Here is a 23,752-nt window from a genome sequence, read left to right as displayed (position 1 = left end):
GAATCATGAGTAAACTGAATAATTGCATCAAATTTCGTCAGTGGATTAAATATGCACTCAGTAGTAATTACTAACAGTAGCAACACATTTAAAAATGCAGAGAATGATGTACAATTTATGCTTATTTCAAGAGCCCTATTCATAAAAAAACACCATTTGGGTGGAAATACATGCATTTTATTGAGTGGGTAGACTGGGCAATTTTTTCCTAATTCAGAGACAAATGACCTAAATACTGAACATGTGGGAGGTCTCCTACTCTAGGTAGGTACTGGATCTTTTTTTTTCCCATTTATCATCATCTAGGTACTAGATCTAACATCAAGATACCATCAGATCAGAGAGGGGGCGGCTAGATAGCACAGTGGATAAAGCACTGGCCCTGGATTCAGGAGTACCTGAGTTCAAATCCGGCCTCGGACACTTGACATGTACTAGCTGTGTGACCCTGGGCAAGTCACTTAACCTCCATTGCCCCGCAAAAAAAAAAAAAAAAAAAAAAAAAAAAAAAAAGATACCATCAGAGGAGCAAGCTGTCTCCAGACATAGCTGTATCCAGAACATGTACTGGGGCTCTCAGGAAATGCAAGTTGCTCCGAGTCAAAATGAAGGACTGAACCTCTAAGCAGTGCAGAGAGGAGCAGGCCATAAGCTCACAACTCCTCTTGGCCCACTCCAGTCCTTATGCACAAAATCCGGACCCACAATGGCTCCGAAGAAGAAAATTTTCACTTTGGGAAGATTACTGCCTAATTGTTGATGCAACTTACAAGGTCCCAATACGGACTCTCAACAAGAGGGCAATTCCTAGGTGACTGTCAGATTCTTTGGGTATAGCCCAATACTGGAAAGAAAGCTCCCCACTTCTAACTCCAAAGGAAATTTGGTTTGGGCTTGAGAAGACAGAATTGTGGAAGGGATAGATCAGGGTCAGTGTTGAGACACCACAGCAAAGGAAAGAAAGAAGGGGTGTAATCTTGTTGCTAGTGTTGTTGGGTCATTTCGGTCATGTATGACTCTTTATGACATGAGTTGGAGTTTTCTTGGCGGAGATACTGGAGTGATTTGGCATTTCCTTCTCTGGCTGATTTTACAGATGAGGCAACTGAGGCAAACAAGGTTGAGTGACTTCCCTAGGGTCACACAGCTAGTAAGTATCTGAGGCTAGATTTGAACTCACAAAATGGAGTCTTCCTGAATTCAGACCCAGAACTCTATGAACTATGGCACCACCTAGCAAAAATTAATCTCAGAGGTCTGAGAATCACAAAATCTTTAGAAAGGGATCACTTCACTCAATCCATACCTAAGCAGAGATAGTCTCTCTACAACTTCTCTGACAAGTAACCAATCACCCTCCACTTCTACAACAATTCTCTCCATTTTGAGATTGCTCTAATTATTAGGATAGTTTTCCTAATATTAATCTGAAAATCTGTCTCTGTAATTTTTATTCAATACTTCTAACTTTGTCTTCTAGGATCAGATAGGATGTGTTTAACCTTTCATCCTCAAAACAACTATTCTAATATTTAAAAGTTATGATCATGCCCCTGCCCCACCAATGTTTTCTCTTCCCCCAAATAAACATACTTTGCTCCTTCAATTGTTCATGAAAAATTAGTTCCATTTCCCTGAACATCCTGGGTGCTCTCCTTTCAACATTCTTCCTCTTGTCACTGTCCTTTCTAAGATTCAGTGCCCCAAACTCTATGCCCACAATACTCTACATATGGTCTGGCCAGGGCAAAAGACAAAGGGACAATCACCTCTGTCACTCAGGACACTATGCATGTACTAAATATAGTCTAAGATTACATTAACTTGTCAGCAAGCTTGTGAAAGTAGCACTGTTAGTGTTTACACTAGATAGCAAAACTCATACTGGCTGTGAGGTTAAGAAATAAATGAGATCTCTAGTTTAGAGAAGAATTTTGGCTGGAGTGTCATGGCAGAAAGCCATTGACTAATCCTTCAGACAAGCCATTGACTAGACCCCATTTCAGATCCTTGTCAGATCTGGTCAAGGTCAGGTTCAATGGTCAAGTTCCCCAAGCCAGATAGTAAACACAGACACACCAACAACACATTGGACAGTCTTTGGAGAGTTACTCTGAATCTTATAAGCCTGTTCAAAAAACTCAATTCAATTCAACAATTTCTAAAAATTCCAATGTTTATATGTAGTTTGGGGCAAAAAACTTAAGTATAAATAAGGTAAGGTCCTGCATTTATGGAACTTACATTCCTAGAATAATGTGAAGTAATGTGCAACATAGGATAAATATGGGTTCTACAAATGCCAAGTAGTCCCATACCCATGAATCAAAGCACTGACACATCTTCACTGTGCAGAGCAAGTACACACAATCTTTCAAAAAAGGCTTTGTATCAAACTCATCCTTGCCAACCCATTCTAACACTGACAACCCTTATTTCCTCAGTGTTCTTCTGGGGATTCTCACCAAATATGTCAAAAAGAATCGATCATAGCTCAGAGGGATAGAAATGCCCATTGTAAGAGATGCTTCAGGTCAAACACTAGCAAGTATGTGTTCAGGCACCAAAATCCAGTATAGAGCACATGAAAAAGCAGAAAACAAGACAGGACATGAAATCAATCAGTTGATATCCAGTTATTAAACCTAATGTGTACCCCTACTATGTGCCAGGCACTATGCTAAGTCCCAAGGATACAAAAAGAAGCAAAAGACAGTGGAGATAACAGGCAAACAAATATAGACAGAGCACACAATATATAGAATAAACAGGAAGGGAAAAGACTGAAATTAAGAAGGGTTAAAGAAGGCTTCCTGTCAAATGTGGAGTTTTATTTGGAATTCAAAGGAAGCTATGGAGGACAGAAGACAGAGTGGAGAAAGGAGAGCATTCCAGTAATGGGGAACAGTCAGAGAAAATGCTTGGAGTCAAGAAACTTGTTGATATTGTATTACTGACAATGTTATTTTATATTGTTATTTTATATTTATAAAATTTTGTGTACTTTTATATTATTGTTTATATTTCTATTTTACATTATCTTTTTTCCAGCAAAGTATAAATAGTTCAGAGGATTGGAAATTTAGAGCTGGAAGGGAATAAGGAAACTATTGAGTCCAAACCTTTCATTTAATAGAGGAGGAAATTGTGATTCAGAGAAGCTAAATCAGAGTCACATAGCTAATATATGTCCTAGGCAGAATTTATGTGAGTCAAGTGCAGTATCCTATTTACTACACCAGCCTTCTCGAGCTGAGAAAGCATCAGTGATCATCTAGTGTCATCTCCTCATCTTAGAGATGAAGGAACTGAGACCACCCAGGGGCAGTGTATGGTCTGCAGGGTCCAGATTCCAGCCCAGGTGTTCAGATAACCTCACTCAGTATCCTTGGCCAATGGAAAGCACTTTCAGCAATATTATTTGGTGTGTAACTGTGCAGATTCTTTATTATTTGAATTTGTTGTGAATACTACTAAATTTATCATTTTTTCCCTTTTTATAAAGAAAAGTCTCATGGTGCTACAGTCAACGCCCCATAGCCTCACTGGTGGCTGAGTCAGCAGACTTCAAAGGCGCAGATTAGATTTCCCCACCCCCAAAACGTCTCTATAGTGTGGTCATAGGAATCAAACACACAAAGCCATCCACTCTTCTCTCTGGTATTCTTGGGGTGTCCTAATATTATCAGCCCTGAGGATAAAACTTCAAACTTTGGTGTGACAATATCAGCCTGTTGCCCCTGGTCGCTCCAGTATCATTCCCATGGCAGTCAGTTTGGGGTATGTATATGTATACATATAGATAGATATGGCTAAACCTAAGCCATAGACATAATGGGGGGGAGAGAGAGAGAGAGAGAGAGAGAGAGAGAGAGAGAGAGAGAGAGAGAGAGAGAGAGAGAGAGGGGGGAGGGAGGGAGGAGATAGAGTTCTGCCTGTGTCTTTTTTAGCCCCCATCATCACCATGTCTGGCGCTCAATGAAGAGCAGACTCCCACCAGTCCAGTAGTGAAAGTCCATCCCCTACCAGCCTTAGTCAAACACACAGCTCCATATACAGCTTCCCTAATTCTGCCCAGGAGTATTACAGATGCCCTACTAGCTACCATTTCCTGGTAGACAATCTGAATGGCTTCCAGGAAATTGCTAATGACCCTCATTTTACTTAAAAACCAGGCTGTAATTAGTAATAGCTTTTCTTCTCCATACCAGTTATAATGCTTATTTTAATCAGAGTAATCACGAGAAAAAAATGTAAAATGCCTTGTTTCCCAGCCTATCAAAAGGTATTCTTTCATTTTTAGGTTGGTATGTCACCAAACATACTAATACATATTGAATGTAATCATAATTGTGTGAAACTACTTTTTTTTTTTTCATCTTTTTGTTCCTAACTATGCTACTTCCTTCTTTGTTAATGCCTGTCACTTGTTACCCAAATCAGGCTTTCTTAATGGTGTCAACAGAAATATTTCTGTCCTGTAAAGCTACCATAAGAGAAGATAGTCAGGAAATCTGGCAGCTGAAATACTTAAATGCAAGGGTGATTTTTAAAGTAAGGTTTTGTTTTAAGTGCCTTATTTACCTGTTAACTTAGTCTATCAAAGAGACATGAATGTTTCAAATTCTTACCCAATTAATTTAAGATATTCTTTAATGTGATCACTGATACCAGTCAGGGATGCTCTTAGCCTGTGTAATATTTATAATAAGGGCCAGTTATTAAACTTCAGTATTTTCTTTTATGTTTACATTGATTTCACTAATTAGATCCAACTGATCTTTCCCCCTGCAGATTGATTTTTTTAATCCTCACAGTTAACAATGATTCTAATGTATCATAACACTTTAGACCTTAATCATATAGCCGGGCTTTGCTCGTAGCTTTTGTTTGAGTTTTAATTAAGAAGACCTCGTGTCTCCAGCCCCGAGTGGGGGGAGGTTTTAATTGCCTGCATGTATATCACACAGACTTCAAAAGAAGGAAAAGATGTTTATAAGGGAGAGCACAAAGGGGCGCTCAGAAATGTCTGCAGCCATACAAAGCAGAGATAATTAAAAACCTATGGGTGCGGCTGTGATAGAAAGCGCTTATATTTATTTCTAAAACTAGCTGCTGTGTGCCCTCATTGTTTGCTGAAGAAAGTGAGGCAGGCTGCGGACTGGGAAATAATCTCGTGCTATTGATTACAGTGGTGTCAACAGAATATGCATGGAGTCAAGTCAAGTCATCTCAAGGAGCATTTATTAAGCATTTCCCATGAGCTAGCCACTTTGTTGGGCACTGGGGAGACAAGCTGCCCACAGGGAGCTCACAGACCAATGGAGGCAGTATGTAGAGAAATGAAAAATGCCCCTGAGGTGCTGCCAGGTTGTACTGCAGTTTCTATATGGTGAGAGTCTTGACTTCACCGTATTCACCTTGTGATTTTGTATTTGTGTTTTTGCCCAAACTTCTTCTAGTCATGAATAGAGAGGCAGATGAGGGATCAGGAAGCCCTGGGTTAAAATCTTCCCTCTGACATTTACTATCAGTATTGCTGTGACTGATATACTCAAACTCTTCAAGCCTCAGTTTCCTCATATGTAAAATGAGAGGGTCAGGCTAAATGACTTCCAGTATAATCTATGAAAGTATGAGTTTAAAAGATCTATAATCTCATCATTAAAACTGACACAGTTTGGAGCAGCTAGGTGGTGCAGGAGATAAAGACAGGCCCTGGATTCAGGAGGACCTGGGTTCAAGTCTGGCCTCAAATATTTGACACTTGTTAGCTATGTGATCCTGAGCAAGTCACTTGGCCCTCATTGTCGGGGAAAAAAAAATGGACACAGTTTGAACCTTCCCAAATGTTAGGAAATGGTCTTTACAAGTTTCTATGGCCAACAAAACAACAACAATAACAACAAACAAACAAAAAAAAACCAAAAAGCCATGACCTCCTAACCAATCTTCTGGTACTAAGCCTTTACTTTATGCATTTTGAGGGCAGATAAACACATAGTCTATTGTCCAACCATATGTAAAGCCTTTCTAGTACACTAAGCCTTGGTAGGACCAGACAACATGTCTGTACATAGGCTCTTCTGGCATTGCCTTTCCTGCTGTGCCACATGGAAGCATCCGAAGAAAATGACCTTTCTTTAATGGGTGCTTCCTTACCCATTTGAGGTTTGTTATTGTTCTTGGTTTTGTTAACATCGAAAACACTGAAAATTAGAAAGACTGCATCGTACTATTGGAAGAGAGTCTGAGACTCAGATCGTTAATAGTAACAAGCAGCATTCTCAACTCTGTTACCTCTTCTATGCATTTTAGGCATTTTATAAATACAGGAGACTAAGAAACCGAAATCAAAACAAGATGGGACCTTCTAGCCTAGTCTCTCTTCACTGACTGGTCAATCCAGTAGCAATGGGTCTCCTCAGAAATACTATTTGGGGTCATTTTTTAAATTCTTAATAATCTACATTATAATCTATATTATAGTGATCTCCATTTATTTTCCATATCTATATTAGTAGATTGCTATTCCCTTACCACCACCACCCCACCTCCAGGATTTTGAAAATTAGCTTACTGTTCTTGTAGTTGGAGGGTTTTTTCCATGTTGAAAAGGAGTATGGATAAGGATTTATCAATGGGAAAGAACATTAAAGAAGATGCAATACCATTTGCTTTGCTGCAGCACCCCAAGGATCACTGGGACTTTCCATCTAATTTGTAGCTGAAATATCCTCTATGTGTCTCCCCCTTTAGAATATGAGCATTCTGAGTATAGGAGCAGTCTTATTTTTCTATCCATATCTCTAGCACTTAGTATAGTGCTTTGCACATGACGACCATTTAACAAATGTTTTTTATTCATTCATTTGCGCATTCCTTTATTTATCCATGTTGCCTGCTTTTCTAGTTACCCCCAAGGAGGCTTGATGAAGCAACTGCCTTAGACTTCAGAATGGCACACCAAGAAACACACTCCTCCAAACATTTGAAAATTATAAAGGAGAAGAAAATAGACATAGAAAACCAATGAACTGTTGAAAATGAAAGCAAAACTATGAGAGGGCTATCCATTGTCCTACAGTAGAAAGGCAGCATGGGACCCAAACTCACAATGTCCAGAAATAAAGTTTATGATCTTACAGTGGAGGTGAGTAGCAAACAGCCACAAAACCCGAGCTTAATGGGCAGGTCAGCTGTGCCCTGGGCAGGATGCACCCAAGCCCTGGACTTGCTGCGAGGCCAGTCCTGACCCTTTGGTGATAACAGAACTGCTTAAGTTACTTAAAGAATGACCTTCACCATTTGATCTTCAAAGACCTATCAGAGATTGAAAAAGACCATGACCGGCTATAGGAGCCAAGCAGCTACATGATGCCTGCTTTTCTGCCCTGCTCCTGAGATTTATGTTTGCAGCTGAGCCTGAAAACTAAACCAGGCTCTCTTTCGGTGGTGATAAGCAGCAGTGGCTGGCCGCCTTGTCCTACAAAATGGAAGTAAAAGAAAACTGAGACTGGAAGCTGTAGCATTGCTGCTGAATCTTCGTCTGTTTTTTGTTTGTTTTTTGTTTTTAGTGAGGCAATTGGGGTTAAGTGACTTGCCTAGGGTCACACAGCTAGTAAGTGTTAAGTGTCTGAGGTCGGATTTGAACTCAGGTACTCCTGACTCCAGGGCCGGTGCTCTATCTACTGCGCCACCTAGCCGCCCCCACCTTTGTTTTTAAACTCTACTTAAGTAAGGGCAGCTAAAGCATGTAGCACAGCACAGCATGTCAGAGCTGAAAGGCACCCTCTAATCCCACCTCTTTGATTTAGGAATGGAGAAACTGAGACCAAGAAGAGAGAAGGGATGTGGTGTGGGTCACTGCCATAAAAGTTGGGACCTGGGTCTTCTAACTTCAAGTCCATTGCTGGTTCATGCAATTCAGCAAACACATGGACTAAAGGGAAATCCTCTATAGTAGGTCCTGGGGATGTAAAGACCAAAGCAAAGCCATCCCTGATCTCAAGCAGCTTCCTTTCTCCTTCAGGGTGGAGTGAGGTGGGGGTGAGGAGAGAATTCAACATAGATAGAATCAAGCAAATACAGGGAAATATGAGGAAAGAACAAGCAGGTGCCCACAGAAAGTGGTGCCTGAGCTAAATCTTGAGGTTACCTAGGGATGCAATAGAGGAGAGAGAGTGGAAGATAGCCTAGGCAGAGATGCTGAGGTGGGATAAGGAAGGTCAGGTTTGGGAACAGCTCCTAGGCCAGTCTAGCAACAACACAAAGTGTGCTTGGGGAAGAATAATGAGAACTATCTCAAAAAGTCACCTGGAACCAGATGATGGAGGACTCTAAGTGCCAGGTTGGAAAACTCATATTTTATACTGGACAAAATGGGGGACCACTGGGGTTTTTGAAACAGAGGAGTGATAGGGTCAAGCCTATCACCCAAGTCTTTGAACTCCAAATGGAGTTGTGTTTTGTTTTTTCCTTCTGCACCAGAACTTTTGGAGAGATCAAAACCACCTCACCTTCTCACAGTTCCCACTGAACTCCACAATCCACTGAAAATGGATGCAAATTCAAGTCTTCCAACTCCCATCTGAATTAGTACTGTAGCAAAGGGACATTTCTAGTCCTTAACACTGGACTAAGCTATGAAATATTATCTAGATTGTAGAACAACCCCCTCCCTATACACAACGAAAGAGAGTAACCTTCAGATCCATTTAAGTTTTAAGGTTTGAAAAGAACAAAGGGAGTCATATAGATGGATTTTTTTTTTTGGCCCAGACCTGTGATTTGATCAGTAGGGGGGAACTCCTGGTATTGAAATTCCCTTCACCAATGCCCATCTGCAACTCCTTTGTAATTTATCATCTTAGAAATTTGCCCAAGGCACGGAGAGGCTAATTAACTCACCTACTGTCATACAGCTAATCATAAGACAGAGATAGGTTGGTATTCCTGCTTCTAAGGCCATCCCCTCTATCCACTATACCATTTTGTCTATAAAAGTGAAAATCACTGAATGAAAAAGCACAGCTCTTCATTCTCTTTCCTCCAGTAAGAAGAAAATCTCCATCCTCTGTGCAACTTTGCTATGCACACCTAAGAAGCACATCCCACCTTGAAGCCTCAATGTAAATATTGATGTAATTAATCATAAATGTCCGAGGAAAGAAAACACTATTTTCCTTATTTGGTCTGTATCACATAATTATTTTTTCACCCCTCTTATCATCTGTGTGTTTGACAAACATGAGTAGAAACAGTTTGTGCTACGGGTACAGCTAGCGTTCCTGTTTTTCTGGCAAGCTGCCCAGGGAGGCGCCTTCCCACTATGAAGATGCCAGCCCAGGCACAGAGGGCCATGTGTGCAGGGGAACAGGGAGGAGACTCACTGAGGTTCTCCCCAACAGAAACCTTGCAGGACGGGGCCCCACCCTGCAGGGCACCGGGTAGAAGAGTGGTCGAGTCATCTCTGCCTTTGGGAGTGGCTCCCAAGTAACGGCATCTTCTCTTCTAGTGCCCAACTTCAGGGAAAGCAGGAGAAGCCCAACTGGCAATTTTCTTCCCTTAACGCATAACCCACACCCCCAAAGTCTCCATCCATACCACCACCACACAGAGAGGAACTCACATGTCTGAGCCCACTATATCTTTGCCTCTCCCTGATGTCTCTGCTTCAGGGTACAGTGATTATCACCTCGGTCCCCCTTATATACAAATAAATAGGGAATAGGAGAGAGATTCACAAGCGCCCATGACATATTAAGCTACAAATAGAAAACTAAATATATAATACCAAGAATCACTGAATTCTGAAGCTGTAAAGAACATCAGAGTCCATCCAGCTCAACCTTCCTTCCAATGCAGGAATTCTCCTATGTAAAAAACCCTGATAGCAGGTCATCTCACCTTACTCTGAACACTTTCAGTGATAGGGAACTTGCCACCTACCAAGGGATTCTGCTACATTCAATTGTGGAATCACAAAATCTCAATGTAAAGGGATCTAAGTAACCATGCAGTCCAACTCATACCTGAAAAATATTCTTTTAGATAGTTGCAGTTGTTATTGCTTAACAGCAAGCCTAAATGTGCCTTCCTCTAACTTCCACCCTCTACATTCAAGGACCACATAGAAGAAATCCAATCTCTCAGACTTAAATACTTGAAGACAGCTATGATATGTTTCATGGACCTAATCATCTCTAAGATAAACATCCCCAGTTCTTTAAATAAATCATAGAATCATTGATTTAGAAGTGGCGGGATCTTCAGAGGCAATCTCTTCTCATTCCAAGGGTACCAAGCTCCTCATTCCACAGATGGGAAAACTGAGATCCATTTACTAAAGGTTAGCTATATCCCCAAGGTCACAGCATTAGCAATTAGCAGGGTTAGAATTTAAACCCAAGTTCTTTTCAAATTCAGGAATGGGCACACACATGGCAATTAATAAATGCTCGTTCATGGACCAATGGATTTTCCTTGTATGGCATGGTTTAAAGCTCTCCCACCCCCAACCTGCTCACACTCTCCTAAGATGTGCTCTAACTTTTCAAAGTCTTATCTAAAATCCCAGAAATGAACAAAATAGTCCATCTATGATCTAACCAGGACAGATCCTATTTCTTTATTATAGATGCTCCTTCTAATTGTTTTGTTTGACTATGTCTATAACCTCACCTAACTGGTACACTGGCTATTCACAACATAACAATTATAGTATCATATACTGGAGAATATTGCAAATTTAGGAAATCCTATGTGTCAGGAGATGCTAAGATATTATTACTATTATTAATTATAAGAGAAAATGTGTATAATAAAGTCATATTAGAATAGCCTTGAAGCCAAGAAGGCCCAGGGCCAAGTCCTGCTTCTGAGACAAAGCAGCTCTATGACAAGTAATTTCACCTCTCAGTGACCCCAGGCAACTCCCTAAACCTATTAACTCACAGCCAAGTTACCAATCTGCAATGCAGAAGGGAATTTCCATGCTAAGAGTGTAAGAAATAAAGACTCTAGCTCCATGCTCATCATTATAATAACTCATATTTTATAGATTTTGAATATTTGCAAAGTATTTCACTTTTAATATTATCACCCCCATTTTATAGATAAGGAAAGAGAAGGATCTGATTCTCTGCCCACAATAGGTTATAAATGGTTATAAAATTGAAATTGAGTTGCTAGTTTGAAAAGATAGAACATTATTTTGTCATTAAGTGCTCCAATCAACAGGGCCCCCTTTACCTCTTTTCCTTAATTTTAGGCCAGACCTGTGTTACTTCATGTAGATATGAGGCATTCCTGGTGTGGAAACTCCTTTCATTAATGTAGATCAGCAATCCATAATGTTGAAGAGTTGTCTAGGCCACTGAGAAGTTAAATGACCCATCTGCAATCACATAGCTAGTGTAACAAAGGCAGGATTTGAACCCAGGTTTTTCCAACTCAAAGACTGACCCTCTAGCAACTCTGCCTTTTTTTTCCTCCCCTTAAATATGTAGTGCTAAAAACCATAAATAAATAAATCAATAGATAGATAGATAGATAGATAGATAGATAGATAGATAGATAGATAGATAGATAGATAGATAAACAAATAAATATGTAGTGCTTACTCCCTACAAGTTTGACAATGATGCCATGGGCAGTGGTTGCTATCTGCTGGTAAAGGATAATTGAAAAGACATCATAGACACACATAAGCTGTTAGGATGAAGATGATGCATAGGAGGGTTCCTCTTCATCCCTGGGAACAAATGAACTAGAGAGAATCAGCCTAGATAGTTTTGAGAAATAGATGAATAGAAAAATAGCTTCTGGGTTCAGAGTGACTAAATCCTGGAAGAGACACATACTCGAGTTCTAGAATCTACATTCCTGGACAGTCTTTGCCAAGAGAGCAAGGAGAAGAGGGTATGTGAGCTCAGAGCCAGAAGAGGAAACTACAAATCGTAATGATCCTATAGAGAAATAAGAAGCAGAGAAAAGCAGGATGCCACTGGCATTCTAGGCTGCTGCTGCCCAGCCACCAGGTGGTACAGTGGATAGAACACTGGGCCTGAAGTTGAGAGGACCTGAGTTCAAATCTCACCTCAGACATTAGTTGTGTGACCCTAGGCAAGTCACTTAACTCCAACTGCCTTAAACATGTGGAGTCATAATCAGTCATCGTGAGATAGATAAATAGATAGGTATTGATGGAGCAATCAATCAATCTTGCAACTGGACCCAGATGACTCTGGAGGAAAGAGTGAGGTTGATGACCTTTCACAGCCCTCCCTCACTTATATCCAATTCACTGCATGACACCACCCAGATGTCATGGTCCTCTTCAAGAATGAAGGACGAATGACACTAGTAATGTAGTGATAAACTCAAAGACTCCAGCTTCTGGGATAGGAACTCAGTATTTAACAAAAACTGCTGGGAAAACTGGAAGATAGTATGGCAGAAATTAGGCATAGACCAACATCTTACACCTTATATTAAAATAAGATCAAAATGGATACATGATTTAGACATAAGAGGTGATACCATAGGTAAATCAGGAGAGAAACGAATAGTCTACCTTTCAGATTTTTGGAAAGGAAAACAGTTTATGACCGAACAAGAGATAGAGAATATTATGAAATGCAAAATGGATGATTTTGATTACATTAAATTAAAAAGGTTTTGTACAAACAGAAGCAATGCATCCAAAATTAGAAGGAAGGCAGAAAGCTGGGAAATAATTTTTATGGCCAGTACTTCTTCTTTTTTTTTTTTTTGGTGAGTCAATTGGGGTTAAGTGACTTGCCTAGGGTCACACAGCACCAGTACTTCTGATAAAAGCCTCATTTCTAAAATATATAGGGAACTAAATCAAATTTATAAGAACCCAAGTCATTCCCCAATTGAGAAATGGTCAAAGGATATGAACAGGCAGTTTTCTGATGAAGAAATCAAAGCTATCTATTCCCATATGAAAAAATGCTCTAAATCACTAATGATTAGAGAGATGCAAATTAAAACAACTCTGAGGTACCACCTGACACCTATCAGATTGACTAAAATGGCAAAAAAGGAAAATAATAAACGTTGGAGAAGCTGTGGAAAAATTGGAATGCATTAGTATGCATTGTTGGTGGAGCTGTGAACTGATCCAACCATTCTGGAGAGCAATTTGGAATTATGCCCAAAGGGCAATAAAGCTGTCCATACCCTTTGACCCAATAATACCACTTTTGAGTCTTTTTCCGAAAGAGATCATGGAAAGGGGAAAAGGACACACATGTACAAAAATATTTATAGCTGCTCTTTATGTGGTGGCAAGGAATTGGAAGTTAAGGGGATGCCCATCAATTGGGGAATGGCAGGACAAGTTGTGGTATATGAATGTAATGGAATACTATTGTACTGTAAAAAACAATGAGCAGGAGGAGTTCAGAAAAAAATGGAGGGTCTTGCGTGGGCTGAGGATGAGTGAGATGAGTAGAACCAGAAGAACATTGTACACAGTATCATCAACATTGTGTGTTGATCTGCTATGATGGACTATATTCTTCTCACCAATGCAATGGTACAGAAGAGTTCCAGGGGACTCATGAAGGAAAAGGATCTCCAAATCCAGGGAAAAAAAAAGAACTGTGGAGTATAGATGCTGATTGAACCATACTATTTCTTTTGGTTTTGGTGCTGTTGTTTTTCTATTTTGAGGTTTTTCCTCATTGCTCTGATTTTTCTCTTATAACATGACTAATGCAGAAATATGTTTAATGTTTTATATATACGTATATGTATATGTATGTGTGTGTGTGTGTATATATATATATATATATCAGATTACCTGCTGTCTAGGGGAGGGAGAAAAATCTGAAATTGGAAAGCTTGTATAAACAAAAGTTGAGAACTATTTTTACATGTAACTGGAAAATAAAATAAAATACTTTATTAAAAAAAAAAAGAATGAAGGACGAAGGGAGAGCTAGGTGGTGAAGTAGATAAAGCACAGGCCCTGGATTCAGGAGGACCTGAGTTCAAATCCAGCCTCAGACTTCTGACACTTACTAGCTGTGTGACCCTGGGCAAGTCACTTAACCCTCATTGCCCCGCCCCCCCCCAAAAAAGAATGAAGGATAAACAGCACCTAGGAAGTATGGCATTATTGCAAAAGGTCCACACTTATATTTGAAAATTTGGAAATAAGTAACTGACTTTTCTGGAGACTGAATAATTTGTCTTGCACATGTATATATTACTATTTTTCAAATTAATGCAAATGCAATTGTGATGAATAAAAGACAAATTCATTTTAAAAAATCATTACTGAATTTACTGTAGCTTTTCATTACAAATTTTCTCAATTGATTGATAAAAGCACTATCACCCTCTATGTTTGTGAAATTTTGAGTGTTGAAAAAATCTTGCTATTTAAAAAGGTTACAAACCACTGCTTTAGCATATATAATAATAATAATAATAAACATTATTATTATAACTAACATTTGTATAGAACCTATTATATGCCAGGCATTGAATACTTTTTTACAAATATTTTCTTTTCACAACAATTCTGGGAGGTAGGTGCTATTTTTGTCCTCATTCTATAGTTGAATAACTGAGGCAAACAGAGATAAAGTTACTTGTGTGTGGTCACATATCTAATGTCAGAAGCCAAATATGAACTCAGGTCTTTCTCACTCCAGGCCTACTGCTCTATCCACCAAGTCATCTAACTTCCTGGTTTTTAAGAAAACCAGGTAGCAGAGAATCAGCTGATGTATCTTCAACCAAACCCATGCATCTTACATGTAGTAAGGGTGAATAGATTGACCCCCTCACTACTGTTCAATACTTCAAGGAGGTAAAAGATGGAATTTAGCATCCATGATACACCAAAGATTCATAGCATTCCTTTTATGGTAACAAAGTACATTGGAAATAAAATTCATTCCCATCATGTGGGGAACATCTAAACCAATTGTGGGACATGGACATATTAGAATATTTTTCTACTCTATGAAATGATGAGTATGAAGAAACAAAGAAGTTGGGAAGCCAGAAGGACAAAGGCAAAATGAAGTAAGCAGAATCAGGCAAATAATCTATTTGATGACAACAATGGAAATGGAAAAGGAAAGAACAACCACAACCCTCAAAAAAGATATGAGAATTGTACCTTTCCCCCTTCCTGTTAGAGTCAGCTGATTTGTTAATTTGACTGAAATGATTTTTTATTTTCTCTCTTTTTATTCTTTGTTATAAGGTTGGCCCTTTGGGTAGAGGAGGGAAAAATACACTTTTTTAAAATCAATAATTGTTTAAAAGTAAGTAGATTGAGTGAAGAGTAAAGAACCAGTTGAGATGGGTGGTATCGTGTGATTGCTATTCTGAGGTTTTGAGGCCAAGCAAGTTCTCCCTTCATGTCATCACTGGGGTTAATAGAGGTGTTTATAATGGTATCTGTTGGTCCAGTGTTAAGGCTCATGCTGACTCAGAAACCACAAATACTGTGTATCAATCATGAAAGCCGTGCTCAGGTTCAACCTTCCTATCACAATCAAATCAGCTGAATTTATTTCATAGAAAAGAAGTAGCCAGGGAAATATATCAAACTACTACACTTTGGGCAAGGCTATTCATTGGTCCAAATGTTCTGAAAGAATGATTTGAAATTCTTCCAAATAAGTCACTAAACTGTTTATGCCCTTTAACCCACTGATCTCACTACTGGGAATACACCACAAAAAAGTCAAAGACAAAGAGAAATTCTCCATAAATGACCAAAAACTCATAGCAACACTTTTTGTCATAGCAAAAACCCAAAAGACAAAATGGCTAACTACCAGTTGAGGAATGACTAAATAAACTGTGGTACAAATGGAATGGAATATTATTGTACCCCCAAGAAATAAGAGTTATGAGGAATTCTGAAAAATATGCAACAACTTGTATGGACTGGTTCAGAACGAAGAAAACAGGATCAAAATAACAACACAATCAGCAAAATAACATGACTGAAAATAATATTAAAAGACACTGGAATTCGAATTAATTGTAAAGGGGGGAGAAGAGAAAAGAAAAACACAAGCATTTGTTAAGTGCTTAATGTATGCAAGTTACTATGCTAAGCACTCAGCAAATATTATCTCATTTGGTCTTCTCAACAAGTCATTTTAGTCCCAGAGAACAGATGGTAAAACTTGATAGGAAGAGAGTGAACTGCAGGTATAGAATCTTGCATATACTGTTAGATTAAATGGTTTGTTTTGTTTAGCTCAGTTTGTTGTTGATGTTGTTGTTGTTGTTGTTAAAAGGAAGAAGAATTTTAGTAGATGTTTATTGGTATATGATAGGGACAGTGGTGTTAAAAAAAAGGTATCGGTAAAACTTTTTTAAAAATTTTGTGGTCTCCATTCAGTATTGAGCCTTGAGCAATCTTTAAAATGGGAAACAAAATGTCTTAAATGATGGAGATATTCACCAGCTTAAAGACATGAGGTCCCTGAACTTTGTCTCATACATTTCCAATCTCACCTAGGTGAGCTATGTGACTCTGGGAAAGTACATAAACTTTGTTCTATAAAATAGTGGGAAGTTGGGGAAAGGGACACTGAAATCACTTCCCACTCGAAAATTACTTTATCTTATATAATTCCAATAAGATTTAACAAATCATGGGGCAGCTAGGTGGCGCAGTGGATAGAACACCGGCCCTGGAGTCAGGAGTACCTGAGTTCAAATCCAGCCTCAGACACTTGACACTTACTAGCTGTGTGACCCCGGGCAAGTCACTTAATCCCCACTGCCCCGCCAAAAAAAAGATTTAACAAATCATGTTAGTTGTTTAGTTAGTTAGTTGTTTCATTATCATTTCAAAATACCTTTTATTTAGGGGTGCTCTCATTCACCTCAATTAAACAAAAAACAATAACTAAAAAAATCTGATTCAAAAATTAAATCAATGGAATAATGTTAACTAATAAATTCTACTGCTGAGTTTGGGCATAGGATCATTAAGATACTGAGTCCTAAGTGACCATGGTACCACTGGATCATGGGTTTCAAAATGGAGAAGATCGTGGAAGCCATCTTGTCCAACCCTCTTTCATTAGATGAGGAAACAAGGTGCAGAGAAGGGAACTGCTTTGCCTATAAAGGTAATAATAGGCAGAGCCAGGATTGGAATTCTGGTTCTCTGATTTGAAATTCAGCACTCTTTTTACTCCATTGGACAAAGGTATCATAACATCCTAAATGTGGAGCTAGAATAGAACCTGAAAAGTCATCTAGTCCAACTTCCTCATTTTGTAGTTGAGGAAACTGAAGTCCCACAGGTAAGAAGTGGCCCATGTAGGATTTCAAGTCAGGGCCTCTGACCAAAGCCAGAACTTTTCCCACTGTACTATCCAATAATAGCTGGCACTCACATTACACTTAAAACACTTTCCACCCATCACCTTGAGTCTCACAAAAATCATGTGGGATAGGTATTGTAGATATTACTATCCCCATTTTATAGACAAGAAACTGAGCATTAGGGGCAGCTAGGTGATGCAGTAGATAAAGCACTGGCCCTGAATTCAGGAGGACCTGAGTTCAAATTTGACCTCAGACACTTGACACTTACTAGCTGTGTGACCCTGGGCAAGTCACTTAACCTTCATTGCCCTGCGCAAAAAAAAAAAAAAAAAAAAAAAAGGAAAAAAAGAAACTGAGACTCATTAAAATGATTTCCGCAACATCAAAAAGCTAACAAGTGTCCAGTGGCAAATCCAAGTCCTCTTGATTCTAGGTCTAGCAGTCCCTTTATTATTATTACCTTCATGAACAACAAAATAATTCTTACACTGAATGAATCAACAAAGATGTTAGTACAAACATGTGAATCAATCAACAAACTTGTGAGTAAAATGTTTATAGCTCAGTAGAAAGTATTTGTCATATTTTATTCCCAACATTCAAGAGTTTTCTGTTATATAGATAACCCTTGACAAATATGACCCAGAAGCATGTGGGGTAATAAATTAGCCCATTAGAATGGGCTCACACTCCATTAGATTGTAAGTTCCCTGAGGCCAGGTATTTACTTGGGGGGGTGCCTTTCTTTGTATCCTAAATGCTAATTAGTACAGTGCCTGACACATAGTAGGTTCCTTACTCAATGCTTGTTGACCTGCCTGAGCCGATGATAAACATTTCCTTGTATTCAGCAACCACTTTGATAAGCACAACAACATATCTGCATTAGGACATTTGATATTTTGCATCTCCTACCTTTAATTTCTCCAAGAAGCTCACTGGCATTTAATCTTTCCATTTTCTCCTTCCAGTCTTTTGAAAGTAGTTTTTCCATGCAGGATGAGTCTGCCACAAAGAAAAAAGAAATACAAATTTAATGAGTGTCTTTGAAACTCATAAATTCAGAAGGCTGGCTCACAGAGTCACTCTCCTATTTTAAAATTTGCACAGCTACAACAGCTACTCCTAAAAGGCTTCAGGGAAATTCAGTAGCCTCCCTGGAGGTACATTGCACCAGTAGAGTTTTAATCGCAAGGTTTCAGAAATTTGTCTAATGCGCAAATAACTAAATGACTGATACTGATATTCTCATCAATAGGGGGAAAGGAATGGTCAGCACCACCAGCACTCCCAGCTCCACCCAAGGGTCAGTCTCCAACAGCCAAACATTGTGCCGGAATACTTTTTTCTGCAATAAGATCATAGCAATGTTGTGGGTAGCTAGGTGGCGCAGTAGATAGAGTGCCAGCCCTGGATTCAGTAGGACCTGAGTTCAAATCCAACCTCAGACACTTGACACTTACTAGCTGTGTGACCCCGGGCAAGTCACTTAACCCCAATTGCCTCATAAAAAACCAAAACTAAACAAAAAAGATCATAGCAATGTAATTTAAAGTCGTAAAAGAACTGAGAGGTCATTTTAACAAACCCTCTCATTTTACAAATAAGGAAATCAAGTCCTAGAGAAGTTATGTGACTTGACCAAGGTCATGGATTGATAAAAATGTTTCAATGCCTCACAGAAAGGATTAATAAATTGTACTAATTGATCACATCATTGAAAATACCAAAAAGTTTGTCTTGACTGCTTCTTTGTATTTCAAACATGGTCTAGTCAAAGCCAGGTACCTATCATGACTCCTTTCTTGACATTTTTATCATCCTTTTGTTAAGATTCAGTGAATATCTATACTTATATTTATGGAAAGGGAAGCAGACATCTCAGTATTTCCTTGCAGTGAGTTTCCATATCAGATGTTACTGCTTTAAATCCAAGTATTTTCTTTCGAACCAAAATAAAGCTTAGCCTAGAATCCAAGAGGTATTTGTGTAATAATGGCAGAACTTTATAGGAGAAGCCAATCAACCTCAAATCATTTAGTCCTTAAAAAAAAAGAAAAGAAAATTTTGATTAAAAAAAATAGTTTTCATTTTAAGAGAGAACCTGAGAGAAATCAAGGTCAAGTTGTATGACTCTAAAGTTAAGGGGGAAGGGCTGTGTATCTTTCTATGCATATAGTAAAACAAGCCAATTCTCATAAGAGCATATCCTCCTTCTACCATTAATGTAACCATATTGCCTTTCTAAATATAGTTCAGGGATTCTAGTGATATGGGTAGCAGGAACAATGAGATGATTCTCCTGGGCTGTACACAGATTCATGCTTATTACAGACATTTAAGAAAAAGAAAATACCCTCAGAGTCAGATGTGTGACCTTTTGTCAATAGGTTGATTATTAATAACAATAACTGACATAAAGCCCTTTAAAGTTTGTCAAATGCCTTGCCTGTATTACTTTCCTTTTTTTTTTTTTGGCACTTTACAAAAGAGGGAATGGGGCTGAGAGTTAAGAAACTTATCTTTGGTCACAAAACAAATTATGGAGAGGCAGGATTTGAACCCAGGTCTTCCTCACCTCCACTTAGTGGTTATACATTATACCATGCTATATGGGTCTATATTTGTAGCTTAGCTTGACAGTTTCACTGTGTTATTGACATGGCCTTGAGTTATTGAAATCTATGCCATGAGGCCATAAGATCTAGCAGATTCTACTCAAAAGCAGGGAAGACTGACTATGGACCTGGTGACAGACTGCATGTCCTGGATCCATGCCCCTGCCTGGCTATATTCAGAGAGCCTAGGTATCAGGGTGGCTATGGGCTGAGTGATGCTTTGACCACATCAACTCTCTAAGACTTAGGAGCTGAGATCTGTGGTAGTGGAAGGAGCCTCCATGCTGATAGCACCTGGGGTCCTGGAAGCTGAAGGTGCTTAGCTACAGCTCACAATTCTCAGACTTCAATCTTAGTCTTTTAAACAGTCATATAAATGTCACAAAGCAAAAGTCACAGGGAAGGATAGAGCCCTACAATGTTAAATACATTTATTAAGCATCTAGCATATGTACATCCCTGCACTAGGTAGGTATTGCAGGAAATACCCAATTTAAATATGGATTAATAAACAAGCCTTTATTAAGCACCTACTATGTGCCAGGTACTACACTAGACATACAAAGGCAAAAAATGGGACAACACCTATGCTTGAGGAGAATGAATGCTAACAAGAGACAAGAAGTATATTTGTGTTTCTTTCATACATACATATATATATATATATACATATATATATATGTATATATATATATGCATACTACGTTACAAATACAAGGTGATTAGATCAAGAAAAGCTTCCTATAGAACAAGATTCTTGACCTTGAATCCACATAGCCCCAGTATATCTGTCCCCATGGACAGATTTCAAGGGGTCCATGAATCTGAATGGTGAGAAAAATTACATCTTTATTGTCAAACCACTAACAGATGTTAGTATTTCCTTCAGTTAGGAATATAGGCAAGAAACTAATATTCTGAGGAGTTGAAGAGCATTATTCAATTCTCATAGATTCATAACCTCAACTCCTCATTTTTCTTCACCCCAATATCCAATCAATTGCCAAATCTTACCATTTATACCATCACATCTCTTAAATCATACTTCTTTTCTTTGTTCACAAAGATACCACCTTCATTCAGGTTCTCATTGCCTCTGACCTAGACTTTGGAATAGCTTCCCAGTGAGTTCATGCTCACTCTCTACTCTCTCATCCTTCATACAGCTCTCAAAGTGATTTTCCTTAAGCATAGGATCTGACAGTGTCCTTGTCTCAAACTCAGTGGCTCCTTACAATAGTGGCTTGTCTCTAGGATATAATAATAATAATAATAATAACAACAACAACAACTAGCATTTATATGGTACTTCAGGATTTGCAGAGTGTTTTACATATAATACCTCACATGATCCTAAAATATAAACAAACTGCAAACTCCTTTGTCTTTTAAAGACCTCCCCAACCTGGCCCCAACTTATATTTCCTGACCAATTACATATTAATATCCTCCTAGCACTCTACAGTCCAGCTAGATTCACCTTATCTCTTCCTTACAGAGAATACTCCAATTCTGTGTCTTGGCAGTGCCCAGTCTTCATCCTTATCTGGGCCATATGATTCATATAGATGATTATAATGCATCTGAAGATTGGAAAATATGTGCTGTCTGAAGGGAAGGTGGTTACCAGCAGGGAGGAAGTCAGAGGTTTCATGAAAGAGGTAACTTTTAAGCTGGACTCTACTTTCAGTATAAACAAACAAGGCATGGAGGCCAAAGTGGGTAAGGAATATTTGGATACCTAGACTAATCCAGGTTTGCTGGAGCCCAAAGTACATATGAGATAAGCCTAGAAAGAATCTTTAGTAGATGATTATGGAAGACCTTAAATGATGAACAAGGACAACATTTAGACAACAAAGATACTAAAAATAGCAGAGGAGAACATGATCTACAAAGTGAAGAAGTTGGGTTAAGATGAACTCTAATATCCCTTCTGACTCTAAAATCTATGATCCTGTGTCAGACATATGCATAAGAAAGATCATTGCCATATCAATATGAAGGATAGATTGGCACTGGATGGATAGGAGGAGAGAACAGAGGTGAAGAAACTAGTCAGGCAGCTACACTGCTGGTGATAAACATATATGTATATTGTTGCCATTGTTTAGTCATTCAGTTGTGTCTGACTCTTCATGATCCTGTAGCCCACACCATCCATGGAGTTTTCTTGGCAAAGATACTGGAGTTGTTTACCATTTTCTTCTCCAGTAAAATAAGGCAAGTAAAGGTTGTTATTTGCTCAACATATATACATACACAATCTATCCTTCTTATATACACATATGTATATATGCTTATTACCAAGATATATGTGTATGAACTAAATTTAAATTGAAAACATAGGAGGCTAAAGATTAATAATATTGAACTCAGAAGGGGAGCAAGTTTAGTGGGAGAGGACAATAAGCTTGTCAACTTTGAGATATCTTTAGAAGAGCCAGGAAAAGATAGTTTATAGGAGGCTGACAAGGTAGGGATGGAGCTCAGAAGGGAGGTTGGAGATATTGATTTGGGAATCATCAATCAAGCACTTACTAAGCATTGGATATAGTGCTATGCCAGGCACTATATAAAGACAGAATGAAACAAATACCTGTAAATGTGAGGGTACCTTTTCCACCTCCAACCAAATTATCATAATCACAGAAGGCTCAGACAGCTGTGGCCCTTAATAATTTTGACAGGAGTGCAGTTCTTTGATCATGAAGTAAAGACAAATAATACCATACAAGAAATGTCTTGTGATTGGCTGAACGAATCAAAAACACCTCTGAGTCTATGTATAAAGGTAAAAGTTGAAAACATGGAAGTAAATAAATAATCTATAGAAAGAAGGTATTTATTTTCAATGATATTCATAATACTTTACAATCCAAAGTGGTGATATTTTGATAGCTTTCTTAAAAAAAAAAACACCAAGATTTCAGATGATTTCTCACACACACACACACACACACACACACACACTCATATGCACCATTCCCCCTTTCTAGTTCTCCCACACTCATACTAGTGAATTTAACTTATTTCTTGAGTTTGTCAGGATGACAGTGTGGTCAAGGTGGCCTCTAAAAAGACTGTTGGAAGATAAATAAGTCACTGAAAGAGAAGGTGAGCCCTAGGTAAGAGATGAAAGAACACTCATGATTGGAAAGCATTGATGAAAACAATTAACATTTGTCCATGGCATGATCAATCAACCAAAGAATGGATGGAATCCAGCTTAGTGTCGTGAGATGGGTGATAGAGAATAACCCTGCTAGATGTCTCTCATGGATAAGGCCTCAAGTCCTTTCTAAATAGAAGTCAGCTTGATTCTATCAAGGGCAAATTCTCCTCTCTTCCCTCACTGGATTCTTTTCTGTTTTTTCTCTTTCTCTTCCTTCCCTCCTTTCTTTATTTCTCTTCCTTCCTTCCTTCTTTTTTCTTTCTCTTAAAAATCCACATTACCTACAATAAGTGATCCACCCCAGAAATCAGGAGTTAGACTCTGCCTTCCAACAAAGGCAGGCAGATGTAGTTTCCAATTGTCTTTAATTTACCCAAAGGGCTCTTACTGCATTCTTTGAAATTCAGAAACAGGGTGGGCATTTTGCACTCTGTACGGGTTTGGTTTTTATGTTCAAGTCACACATAAAAAAAGAACCCAAGTTTGAGAGTGCGGCAGAGAATCTTCAAAGCCAGGACTGTCAGAGATTATTATTTCAAATTGGGCCTGACTTTTTGAGACATACTAAAATGTTACAGCACAGAGTGGTATATTTATAACACCCCTATCA

At 38.7% G+C, this 23,752-nt stretch overlaps 1 protein-coding gene across 1 annotated transcript in view; it reads right to left on the bottom strand.

Annotated features, from left to right (window-relative positions):
• SOX6 (SRY-box transcription factor 6) overlaps positions 1–23,752 on the bottom strand; it is a 375,577-nt gene that overhangs the window by 265,648 nt on the left and 86,177 nt on the right. The window contains 1 exon segment of the mRNA XM_043971912.1: positions 18,265–18,354. Within this exon segment, the coding sequence (XP_043827847.1) occupies positions 18,265–18,354 (90 nt within the window).

The sequence above is a fragment of the Dromiciops gliroides genome, chromosome 6 (genome assembly GCF_019393635.1).
Source record: "Dromiciops gliroides isolate mDroGli1 chromosome 6, mDroGli1.pri, whole genome shotgun sequence".
Taxonomy (NCBI): Eukaryota; Metazoa; Chordata; class Mammalia; order Microbiotheria; family Microbiotheriidae; genus Dromiciops; species Dromiciops gliroides.
Note: the sequence above shows the minus strand (reverse complement) of the source record. Positions and strands in the feature narration are given on the sequence as shown.